We start from the raw sequence: 13194 nt of genomic DNA on the forward strand, positions 1-13194 counted from the left end.
GTGTATGATCAAGCCAAGGATCACACTGTCTCTTCTTTCCTGGATGGTGTTACACTGTAATATGATGTTATACAAATAATTGCATTTAATACAGGCAAATAAATGCACAATTTAACCTAAATACTATTGTGAAGGTGTTACTGTGCATACCCTGTACAGAACTTCAAGTATTCTCTGCTTGTCTGCCTTTACAGCACCTCCTTTTGACTTAAACAAGTCCAATAGTTTTGGTGTAAATTCGTCTAGCTTCTGCATAACGTTGGACTCAAGAGCAACAGTTGTAATTCTTCTGAATTCTTCTTCTTTGAGAGAGAAAAAATGATCTTATAAATATTTAAATCAAAATACTTTTTTTACTTACATTGACTCTTTTCATTCAGCTGTATTTTGTACCTGAGTGGGCTGGAACAGGGCTGGCCGTCTTTCTTTGAAGTCCTTCACAGGAAGGGCCTGAACAACATCTTGTCTTCCATATGTGAAGGTCTTTGCCATTTTGGCACTCACAATGTTGTGGTTGTCATATATTTGTACTTCTCCCAGTAGCTCCACTCGCTCCCTCTCCAGGGTCTCATCTGTTTCTCCAGCAGGGTGGGGTGGGAGGTAATTTACCTCCACCTTCTTTGTTTTGTTTTTTATGTTCTTGGCAACAGGCCTGTCCTCTGGTAATTTTCTCTTGACAGAGTTCACTTCCAGTTCTGGGCAACCAATTCCTCAGTTTCGATCTGTAATTGCCCATCTTGTACTTCAGGCTGGTTTGCCATCCATACAGGCCTGAGAAGGACCCAGGCTCTTTAAGACATGGGTACTTTTTTACCAAAGCTTCTGCAACCTGACAAATATGTAGACATGACGGATAGGCTGTTAACTGAAAGATCCTTTCAGTTTTCCAGGACGTCTGATTTCACAGGCAGATTGTTGATTAGTGTTCCATCCTTCATGTGTGCTTCATTAGCTGCCTCAAGAATGAGCTCTGTATCATAAGCAAAGCGAGGAACTTCAGACTCAGATGGCCACGGACGGGAGCGTTGGGAAGAGGTACTTTCTGGAGAGGACAATATCACAGTGTCACGTGATCCAAGGGAGCCCCTCTCATCCGATGTCTCTGTGGAGCTGTTATTGAGTTCTTGTACATTTAAAGTAATAAGAGGTGGGGAGTCAAGGACATCCACTTTGATGGTGTCTTCATCCTTTAGGTCTTCAGTATCAAGAAAAGAAAATAACTGATCTCCAAATGCACTGTTCATGTACTGTAGAACAAATTATTTTTTAAGATGAAATGTCTCTTTCACAATTGTGCCAAGCTCAGCCACAGTAGCAGGGATTCCAGAAGGCAATGTTAGCTTACGGATATCAGGGCACTCCAATAGGGCCTGTAGCCTGGTAGAAAATCCTATTCGGTTGTAGCGATAGTGATCCTGTCAAGAAAAAATGCATTAACGTTATCAAATGGGTATGATGTCAAACATTGGTGTCCCATTAAATCGATATCAAGTGCTGCTTACTAGATCTCATAATAATAAACGTCCAAAACCAAGCAATTCTATACCAAATTCGTCATGACTTATGCTTTGTTTTTAAACCCATGTATAAATACACCACATTTAAAACTATTCCATTTTATTTATCTGTTATTTTACCAGGTAAGTTGACTGATAACATGTTCTCATTTGCAGCAACAACCTGGGGAATAATTACAGGGGAGAGGAGAGGGATGAATGAGCCAATTGTAAACTGGGATTATTAGGTGCCCGTGATGGTTTGAGGGTTGGGAATTTAGCCAGGACACTGGGGTTAACACCCCTACTCTTACAATAAGTGCCATGGGATCTTTAATGACCTCAGAGAGTCAGGACACCTGTTTAACGTCCCATCTGAAAGACGGCACCCTACACAGGGCAGTGTCCTGGGGGATTGGGATATTTCTTTTTAGACCAGAGGAAAGAGTGCTTCCTACTGGCCCTCCAACACCACTTCCGGCAAGATCTGGTCACCCATCCAGGAACTGACTAGGACCAACCCTGCTTAGCTTCAGAAAGAAGCCAGCAGTGGTATGCAGGGTGGTATGCTGCTGGCCAAGGTTGTTACCTAATATTGCAGGCAAATATGGTGCTTCAGGGTTACCTTGGCCAAAAGCGTATGCTGTTAGTGGGTAGATGTCTGCCAACTCCTTTTGCTTTAATGACCTTAAGCTTCTGTGTGGATTCCAGCTCCCTAAAGTGCTCATTATACCAAGCATTCTGACACTTGGCAATAGAAGCAAGTTCACCACGAACAACGGTCATTCGAATTATTTCAACAAAGTCTGGTAGACCTCCAGTGGATCCGTAGGTTAGGATCATTCCAACCGAGTAGTTGGTACCATTGCAGGAAAGTGTGTTTGCCATCTGAACAAAAGTCTCATCTAGAAAAGAAAATTGTACCGCTTCCTTTGTCATCCTTTAACATCTCCAAAGCAACAGTGGACAGCTTTGTGGCAGATAGGGCAGGCTTGACAAGATTGGTGCCATGCAGATGGTATGCAAGCATTAGTTAATGCTTAACTGCAAGTGACAGCAAAATGTTTCGAAAGCTGTCGGTCTGTCGAACAATCCGTTTAAAAAAAGCTGTGTTTAGTTTCAAAGCGCATAGTCCAAAAAGCTATAAGGTGTCCACACACCTTCATCAGCTGCGGGTAGAGTTCATTGAAATGTTTCAGGATAAAACTACCCTGAGGAAAAACCTCTAAGAATCTATGCCTGTGCTTGGATATCTTGCTGTCAAGGTACCAAATTGATTGTTCTGTGTGAATTGGCGAAACCACAAGTTCAACAATATCTTTGAGGTTCATAAGAATTTCCCATGATGGTTCACCTACAGGTATTTTAGTTCCTATAATGAATGGAAGCAGACGCAGTAGGCACCAGTTTTCATGAGCATTTCCTCCAATAGTTATTTTCCTTGGATTCATCAAGTCAAGAGGAATTGATTTTGGGCAGTCAGTTTTATCACTCCACTTACAGGGGAACTGGGTGATAAGATCGTTGAGTTCCAACAGAGTAAAATATTTATTATTGATTAAAACCTTTAAGCACAGTGCCAGTTCCAGAGGCAGGATTCCCTCAAAAAAGTCATGCAGCACATCTGGTGGACAGCCAGACAGCACGTCAAAATGTTTCAGTTTTTCAGTCAAAGCACATTGCTTTTTCACACCATAGCATAGCAATGTATTTAGGTGGAATTTTCTAAAACTGTCTGTATTTGTTCAGAATGTTGCTTTTTTGTTCTGGGTTGGAATGCCCCAGTTCTCACTTCTTTTACCTGGATCTCAGACAGCTCAGCCGAACAGAACCTGCAGACATGCGTTGCACTAAAACGTTCTACAAATCCACCAGTAGAGTGGGCTCCAAAAAGATCTGCCACCACACAAAAAAAGTGCCCTTCAATATCTTTCCCAGCAGGAATTAAAAGTCCTTCCTCCTCCAATTGTGCAAGATCTTTTAAAAGGGGCTCTAGCACCTTCCCATATCCATATGTTTTAACATCAACAGCCTTGCAGAGAACAGCTAAGTAAATAGACTTGAGTGTGGACCTAAACATTTGTCAACACCCAATAGACTCCTGGGATATCGTGCTTTTCTCGGGATGTTCCAAGGGGATTGCACACTTCAAATTCATCAACATCGAGAAGTAAATATAGGGTTAATTCATCTCCTGATAAACAGTCATTTTCTTTGAAATGTGTGCCATCATAAAAAGACTCGTATCGAGAAAAACTTGTAGGCCTACTTTTTAAAGCTTTCTCCTGAAAATTCTTGTTGCTCAATACTTGTAACAGTGACTGCAGAATAGGAACACACTGAAAACTTCTTCCTTTCTTTGCATCAAGTACATATTCTACCTGCTTCACCACAGAAAGGTTTTTCTTAAACCGCTTCCTCTTGTATAGTGTGACTGGGGGAGCAAATATTAAATTGCAATGGCACCGTTCTACTCTAATGCTTGCTGACAATGCATGTTTTGGGAAGCTAGGTAGGTAATATGTTACATAGCTATTTTGGTTCATATAAAACTTACACAAAAAAGGCAAAGGTTAGAAACAGCGCAAAGGCGATTAAATGCACTGCTAACTTACTAGCTAGTAGCATGCCCACCACTTGCTAACTATATAGACATCACGGTTATCAAGCTAGCTTATCAACGTGCAAATTTAACATGCTATGGCAATATAGCTAGCTAAAGGCTTTTTATTTTTATTTACAAATGCCAGTCTTTTTCAACACATAAATTAAGCATTATACTCCAAAATGTAAGTAAAACCAAAAAACTATTTTAAGTGAAAGTCAGTAAAAACCTAGGGGCCAGTTGCCCCCAACAAACTAATCCAACATATTACTACTTTACTCAAAAATTTTCTCTGTAAACAAGTGAATTATTTCTCTTAAGGCTTTCCTACTTGTATATTTAAAAGACAATTATAGATCTAACTTCATTGGAATATATTTAGAACGAAAAATATATATTTTTAAAAATATATACATTTACCACAAAATCATTTTGTTTAAATATCTCCAAAAGTTATGATGAACATAGGACATTTTTTGCTGAGCACCAGGGAAAGTGTTGGGGAAATCTAGTTACCCCCTAGTACCCTACCATGTAATTTAGTTTTTTACAACATTAGAAATGTTCATGATAAAAGAAAATCTAAATGATTTATTTGACAAAATCCCAGGTGGAGGAAAAATATATTGTTGTCCATTTTTATGGTTTCCCCTATGTACAGAACTGGCCACAAAAATATATTGTTGTCCATTTTTATGGGTTCCCTATGTACAGAACTGGAGACTCTTTCAAAAAGTCTGCTTCTGCTGAATGTAAAACAATGGATACCTAACTGTTCAATAGTAGACAGATAAACAGATAAATGGCTTTGTATACAAATAACACACACACGCACACACATGCACATTATATGATTGTGAACAACGATGCATGTTCTGCAGGGCTGGTGTCCCCCATCAGAAAGAAGTCGACACACACAGGAAACACTGAAGTGGAGAGAATAGAATAACACACAGACACACACAGACACACAGAGAGAGAGAGAGACTAGCTAACCTACCCTCACTAGGAGGAAGTAGGAGTAATCTGAAGGTGAGAGACAGGAGACAGCAACTTAATGAAGTCAGTATAGACAAACTGAGAACAGCAGTTCATCATGACAAGTCTTGGAAGAGTGTTCTTTAGCCTCTCTGGTGAGTTCATCATCATATCTACAAAACATAACATAAAGCTTATTTGAAGAACACTGGACACTGTTGCAGTTGCCAAACACATTTGATTTGCTGTTGCTTCTATTTGATTGTTCTCTGTGTGGAAGCAGCTAGTAACTAAAGGGCAGATCTGTGTCTGATGTGAACTTGTTGTCTCTCTCCAGCTGCTCTGTGGAGTGTATCTATTGCAGATGAGATCGTAGTATCAGGATACGAGGGAGGAGAAGCAGAGATCAGTTGCTCCTATGGCCATGGGTATGAGAATTACAAAAAGTACCTCTGTAATAGGGGCTGTGACAACTCTGATATTGTCATTGAAACTCAATTGGGAGTTCACTACACTAAGAAAGGCAGCTTTTCTCTGCATGATGACATAAAGAGAAGAGTCTTCACTGTGAATGTCACTAAACTGACCCTACAGCATGCTGGGTTATACTGGTGCGCTGTGAGCAGATATGGGAAAGACATCTATACAGAAGTCAGACTGCAAGTAGTCAAAGGTAAGTTCCCAATTTTTTTTACAGGAACATCAACACAAAAATGACGCAGGCACATTTAACAATTTCAAATAAACTCTAAAGACAGTTAGATACAGATGGCATTGACTAAACTCATGACAATTTACCAATGTTTACTGTGTATTTGTATATAATATATCTAAAATCGCTTTGTCCAGCACATCCCTTACAAAATGATTTCACATGAAATTTCCACGTTTTGCACGTAACATTTTATTTCACATGTGAAATTTCACATATGGATTTTCACGTGATCACGTGAATATTTTTCACATGAGATTTTACAGATGATGCCCTGGAAACAGAAATGACTCATTAGGATGTCCCCAGAACATCACAAAATAATCGCAGTGTTTTCAATGTACATATTTGACATACATGATTACATTGTGTGTGTTTATTTATACAGTAATTATTATTCAACATGTCCTCACCTGGGATTTAAACTCACAACCTCTTGGTTCACGGCATTCTGATATTCCTGCAACGCCACCATGTTTGTGTCAATGACTGATTTCACCTGTATTCCTAGCCTTTGGACTTCAGTTTTGCACAATACACTCAAGAAAAACTATTATATTTATCATAGTGATTCAGGAGTAACATTCAAGAGTAAATTACCAATCTGGCCCTCCTACCACCACGGTCACCTAATCATCCCCAGTTTACAATTGGCTCATTCATCCCCCCCATTATCTCCTGTAACTATTCCCCAGGTCGTTGCTGTAAATGAGAATGTGTTCTCAGTCAACTTACCTGGTAAAATAAGGGTTAAATAACATTTTTAACATTTGAAATTTGCAGTTCCACATGCAAGAACATTCACATGTTTTGTTTCATGTTATCTTTACATGCTGTCACATGTTATCAAATTAACTTCACGTAATATTACATGTGAGAAGTGATTACGTGACATTCATGTGGTTTTTCCTGTCATGAATTTGCCCTTTGTGTAATAATGTCTTGGACAAAATGGAATTGAACTGAAATTTGGCAACAGCCAAGCTTCTGTGTCAGTAAGCTGTCCCTACAAGCCTCAGCACAAGGAGAGTCAGAAGTACTTCTGCATAGGGACCCGACCCTCAACATGTCTACAACAGGCTACAGTCACATCCAAGCACAACACTGGGAGGTTCTCTCTCCATGACAACAACGCAGATGGAGTGTTCACCGTGACAATCACTGGGCTGACCCAAAAGGATTCTGGGATGTATATGTGTGGCATCCGTGTCGATCGAGGTTTGGATGTCTACTCTGTGGTTCATCTAGAGGTCAAAGGTGAAAAGTTTTTTCTCAAACATTTCAGTCATGTGACCCTCACCCCTACCTGTAATCAAAGATGATCTATAATATTTGGCAAGATAGTTTAGTGACAGCTCTAACAATGGAAATACATGTCCTCAAAGATGGAAGGCAGGCAGGAGGAGGCGAGAATCCGGTGGGACCATTCTAGCCAATGAGAGAGCAGATACCCATGTGAACAACTGGATCAACTCTGATATAAAGTCTGTTTGTTTGTTTCCGATATAAAGTCCACTTATATCAGCACAACAACCTTACCATTACAGCTTATTCTATCAAATAAGCCTCAGGTAGCAAATTTGAAATAAAAATATATGTTTGACACTCTCATTGACTTCCGTACAAGAATTCTTATTTTTGTGGATGTATTTTAGGCGGAATACATTTTTTTATTTTACCAGGAAAGTCCGTTAAGAACAAGTTCGTATTTACAATGATAGCCTACCAGGGAACAGTGCCTTGTTCAGGGGCAGAATGACAGATTTGTACCTTGTCAGCTCGGGGATTCAGTCCAGCAAACTTTCGGTTACTGGCCCAATTTTATTTTATTTTATTTTATTTAACCTTTATTTAACCAGGAAGGGCTTATTGAGATTTAAAATATATGTTTCAAGAGCGTCCTGGCCAAGATAGGCAGCACCAAGTCATTACAAAAATTACAGACAAACAACATGAAAAACTACAAGTAATCTAGTAAAAACCATAGAATTCACAAGAGTATAACAAAATCAAAAACAGCAAATTAAAAACATTGACAGGTCAGGGAATCAGTCTCAAGATCATTCATCGGTGATTTAAAAACACCAATCGGGACAAGTTCTTCTAGTTTAAAAGTATTTTGTAAGGTGTTCCAAGACGATGGTGCAGAGTACATAAAAGCCCTTTTATCAAATTCAGTTCGGACATTTGGAACAGTTAGCAGGATAAAGTCCAGCGAATGAAGAGAGTACCCACCACATTTCTGAACAATAAAAATGCCCAAATAAAAAGGTAGTAAACCCAAAATGGCTTTGTAAATAAAAGTATACCAGTGACTGAGCCTACGAGTGACTAGAGAAGGCCAGCCAACCCTGGTACACAAAGTGCAGTGGTGAGTAAGTGTTTTGCAGTTTAAAATAAATCTCAAAGCACCATGGTAAAGGGTGTCAATTGATCTCAAACACTGAGCGGAAGCATTCATATATAAAATATCCCCATAGTCTAGTAAAGGCCAATGGTCTAAATACTAGGCTACCTGTAAACCCTCTCACTTCGCTTATTCCTCTCTGCTGTACCCACTACCTGTTTCATAGCATGAGAATGTGTAGTTCTTATTAAAGGTTTGATTTGATTTTGATTTGAAGGTACTGTATAGTTTATCCAAAAATCTAAGGTTTCTAAAACCAAGCTTAATCTGGAATGTTATGCTATATGTATGGATTAGAGAGATATCTGCATGTATCAATATCAAATGACTGGTATAGATTATCAAAACTACCCCTTTAATTAACTACACTGAACAAAAATATAAACACAACATGTAAAGTGTGGGTCCCATGTTTCATGAGCTGAAATAAACAATCCCAGATCCCAGTAGCGTAAAAGAGGGGTTGGCACACAATGAAAATAGTCCGAGGAGCCATTTGATTACCTGTTCAGGAGTCTTATGGCTTGGGGATAAAAACTGTTGAGAAGCTTTTTTGTCATAGACTTGGCAATCCGGCACCGCTTGCCATACGGTAGTAGAGAGAACAGTCTATGACTGGGGTGGCTGGGGTCATTGACCATTTTTAGGGCCTTCCTCTGACACCGCCTGGTATAGAGGTCCTGGATGGCAGGCAGCTTAGCCCCAGTGATGTACTGGGCCGTACGCACTACCCTCTGTAGTGCCTTGCGTTCGGAGGCCGAGCAATTACCGTACCAGGCAGTGATGCTCTCAATGTTGCAGCTGTAGAACCTTTTGAGGATCTGAGGACCCATGCCAAATATTTTTAGTTTCCTGAGGGGGAATAGGCTTTGTCATGCCCTCTTCACGACTGTCTTAATGTGTTTCGACCATTCTAGTTTGTTGGTGATGTGGACACTAAGGAACTTGAAGCTCTCAACCTGCTCCACTACAGCCCCGTCGATGAGAATGGGGGGCGTGCTCGGTCCTCCTTTTCCTGTAGTCCACAATCATCTCCTTAGTCTTGGTTACATTGAGGGATAGGTTGTTTTCTGGCACCACCCTGCCAGGTCTCTGACCTCCTCCCTATAGGCTGTCTCGTCGTTGTCTATGATCAGGCCTACCCTTGTTGTGTCGTCTGTAAACTTAATGATGGTGTTGGAGTCATGCCTGGCCACGCCTGTCATGCCTGGGTGAACAGTGAGTACAGGAGGGGAATGAGCATGCACCCCTGAGGGGCTCCAGTGTTGAGGATCAGCGTGACAGATATGTTGCTACCTACCCTCACCACCTGAGGTCAGCCCATCAGGAAGTCCAGGATCCAGTTGAAGAGGGAGGTGTTTAGTCCTAGGATCCTTAGCTTAGTCATGGGCTTTGAGGGTACTATGGTGTTAAACGCTGAGCTGTAGTCAATGAATAGCATTCTCACATAGGTGTTCCTTTTGTCCAGGTGGGAAAGGGCAGTGTGGAGTGCAATAGAGATTTTATCATCTGTGGATCTGTTTGGGTGGTATGCAAATTGGAGTGGGTCTAGGGTTTCTGGGATAATGGTGTTGATGTGAGCCATTACCAGCCTTTCAAAGCACTTCATGGCTACGGACGTGAGTGCTACGAGTCTGTAGTCATTTAGGCAGGTTGCCTAACATTCCTGTTAGTGAGCCTAACATCCCTGTTAGTGAGCATTTCTCATTTACCAAGATAACCCATCCACCTGACAGATGTGGCATATCAAGAAGCTGATTAAACAGCATGATCATTACACAGGTGCACCTTGTGCTGGGGGAAATAAAAGGTCACTCTAAAATGTGCAGTTTTTTCACACAGCACAATGTCACAGATGTCACAAGTTTTGAGGGAGTGTGCAATTGCCATGCTGACTGCAGGAATGTCCACCTTAGCTGTTGCCAGAGAATTTAATGTTAATTTCTCTACCATAAGCCACCTCCAACGTCGTTTTAGAGAAATAGGCAGTACGTTCAACAGACCTAACAACCGTAGACCATGTGTAACCACGCCAGCCCAGGACCTCCAAATCCGTCTTTTTCACCTGCTCGATCGTCTGACACCAGCCACCCGGACAGCTGATGAAACAACCGAGGAATTTCTGCACAAACTGTCAGAAACATGTTTGTCATCCTCACCAGCGTCTTGACCTGATTGCAGTTCGGCGTCAAAACCGACTTCAGTGAACAAATGCTCACCTTCGAGGGCCACTGGCACGCTGGAGAACTCTTCATGGATGAATCCCGGTTTCAACTGTATTAACGTTGTGAACAAAGTTCCCCATGGTGGCTCTGGGGTTATGGTATGGACAGGCATCAATGGCAATTTGAATGCACAGAGTTACTGTGACGAGATCCTGAGGCCCATTGTTGTGCCATTCATCCGCCGCCATCACCTCATGTTTCTGCATGATGATAGACTGTCCCATGTCGTTAGGAACTGTACACAATTCCTGGAAGATGAACATGTCCTGCATACTCACCAGACATGTCCCCCATTGAGTATGTTTGTATGCTCTGGATTGACGTGTACGACAGCGTGTTCCAGCAACTTGGCACAGCTATTGAAGATGAGTGGGACAACATTCCACAGGCCACAATCAACAGTCAATGATCAACTCTGTGAAGGAGATGTCGTGCTGCATGAGTTGTGGCCACACCAGATACTGACTGGTTTTCTGATCCACGCCCCTACCTTTTTTAAAGCTATTTGTGACCAACAGATTCCTATCTGTATTCCCAGTCATGTGAAATTCATAGATTAGGGCTTAATTTCATTTATTTATATTGACAGATTTTCTTATATGAACTGTAACTCAGTAAAACCTTTGAAATTGTTGCGTGTTGCGTTTTTATTTATTTTCAGTGTAGAATGTTTCACTAGCCATGTATGTACTCCACAGGAGGTTGGTGGCACCTTAATTGGGGAGGACGGGCTTGTGGTAATGACTGGAGCGGATTAATTGGAAGGGTATCAAATACATGGTTTCCACGTGCTTGAAGCTCCGTTCCAGGCATTATTATGAGCCGTCCTCCCCTCAGCAGCCTCCACTGATGTACTCATATTGACTGAATTCATATTAGATATTTTCTGATCTCATTCTGATTTTTCCACAAGAAACAACAACGCCTCTGTCTCCATCTCCAATGACCCTAGTCACCACCGTGACCTCAGTGACCTCTACATCATCATTATCATCAGCATCAACATCATCATCACTAATGCCACCTTCATCAGCAGGCTTCACCAACAGTACAGTAACACTGCATCATTCAGACACTATTCCATTAGAACACTAGCGGTTCTAATTTGTGTTGATGTGTTACCTGTTAATTGATGGTAGCTGTGCTTGTTGGTTCCCTGTGTTCTAGGGACCTATGTGTTTATTGCGTTCACTGTGATGACTTTTTCTGTGAGTCTGTCTGTGTTGATGTTGGCACTCATCATAATATACAGATGCAAGAGGATCCAGGGTGAGTAACAATCTCTCTTTCTCGTTCTCTATTTTTCTCTCTCTCTTTTCTCTCTGTCTCTCTCTCTCTTTCTTTTCTCTCTCTGTCTGTCTGTCTCTCTCATTTCTCTCCCTTTTCTCTCTGTTCTTCTCTCTCCTGCTCTCTGCTCTCTCTATCTCTCTTTTTCCTCTGTCTCTCTCCCCCCTGCGCTCTCTCTCTCTCTCTCTCTCCCTCTCTATCTGAGTGTGTATGCTATGTGTTCCACAGGGTCTGCAGAACCACACAGAGAAACAGGGCTGTCTGAGTTGGTGTATGAGGTGAGGGCCTTTTCTCTACTCTGTCCACTCTGTACATGCTGCTCTATCCACAACCTTGATCTGATTACTATCTGCTCCAAAGGCTGACACACTAACCACAGTCTCTAGATTCAGTCTTTTGAGTAGACATGCCCATGTAACTTTGTTTCCCCTTTCCCTCTCTTTAGGATGTTTATGAGAATACAGAAGCTGTGTGTGTGAATGTGAAACTGGCTTCCTGTAAGAAACAATACTCCTCCCAACCTTATGAGGATGTTGATGATGATGACGACGCCCAACAGGAGTCTGTCTATCAAGACATCACACCTTATGACAACATCTATCAAAGCCTCAATATCACTACCACAGACAGACACTGAGTGTGTGTGTGTGTGTGTGTGTGTGTGTGTGTGTGTGTGTGTGTGTGTGTGTGTGTGTGTGTGTGTGTGTGTGTGTGTGTGTGTGTGTGTGTGTGTGTGTGTGTGTGTGTGTGTGTAATAGTAGTAAGGTAGTGCTAAACGATGATGCAGTGGCATATGAGTTTCAGAGGGGGATGCTGTTTTTTTGGTCAAATAATAAGAGGAATGGCTGCTCAACTGAGAATAATATAAGACAGGCTGATTGGACATTGAATGTGTGTGATCAGTGAGAACTGACAAGTTACCAAGTTGCGCAGGGGCAGACTGGCCACTTGACATTTCTGGCAAATGCCCGATGGCCTGGTCCATTTTTTGCCTTGTGGCCTGTCATTATCTGGCTAATAATGGGGTCCTCAAGGAAGAAAATGGGCCCAGTGGGTTAGAAATGCCAGCGCCGATTTCTGGTCCCAGTCTGCCCCTGCACGCACACACTTTGAACAATTACATGTATTCTGAATTAAACTTATTGAATGCCAATATTGTGTAGTATACCTTGATTAATGGTGAAAGACCTATATAGGTGTCTGGTCTACTAATTTACTTCAGAGATAATGTGATTGCTTTTTAGGCTGATATTGTTAAAAATGCTTGTGAAAGAATAACATACATTTTAAAAACAAAATTGCAAGACCGGATGCATTTTTTTATACTAAAAAGAGCCGAGTTTGGTTCAGGAGCAGGGTAAGATCCATATACTGTATATGGTAGGAGCAGGGAAACACATTGAGCTGTAGATGGCAGCAATGCGCCTGGTTTAACCTGCTGGTTTCCTTTTTTCCCCGAAGAAGGATCGAAACGTCATTTCCTT

At 41.4% G+C, this 13194-nt stretch overlaps 1 protein-coding gene across 1 annotated transcript; it reads left to right on the top strand.

Moving 5' to 3' along the window:
• The first annotated feature begins 5148 nt into the window (after nt 1-5148).
• On the top strand, nt 5149-13002 carry LOC115104548 (CMRF35-like molecule 1). Its single transcript, XM_029625905.2, has 6 exons — nt 5149-5234; nt 5417-5752; nt 11337-11471; nt 11591-11692; nt 11939-11988; nt 12156-13002. The coding sequence occupies exons 1-6, from the start codon at nt 5198-5200 to the stop codon at nt 12345-12347; spliced, it is 852 nt and encodes a 283-aa protein (XP_029481765.1). The 5' UTR covers nt 5149-5197; the 3' UTR covers nt 12348-13002.
• Nucleotides 13003-13194: the final 192 nt, after the last annotated feature.

This window comes from Oncorhynchus nerka, linkage group LG22 (genome assembly GCF_034236695.1).
Source record: "Oncorhynchus nerka isolate Pitt River linkage group LG22, Oner_Uvic_2.0, whole genome shotgun sequence".
In the NCBI taxonomy this organism is placed as follows: Eukaryota; Metazoa; Chordata; class Actinopteri; order Salmoniformes; family Salmonidae; genus Oncorhynchus; species Oncorhynchus nerka.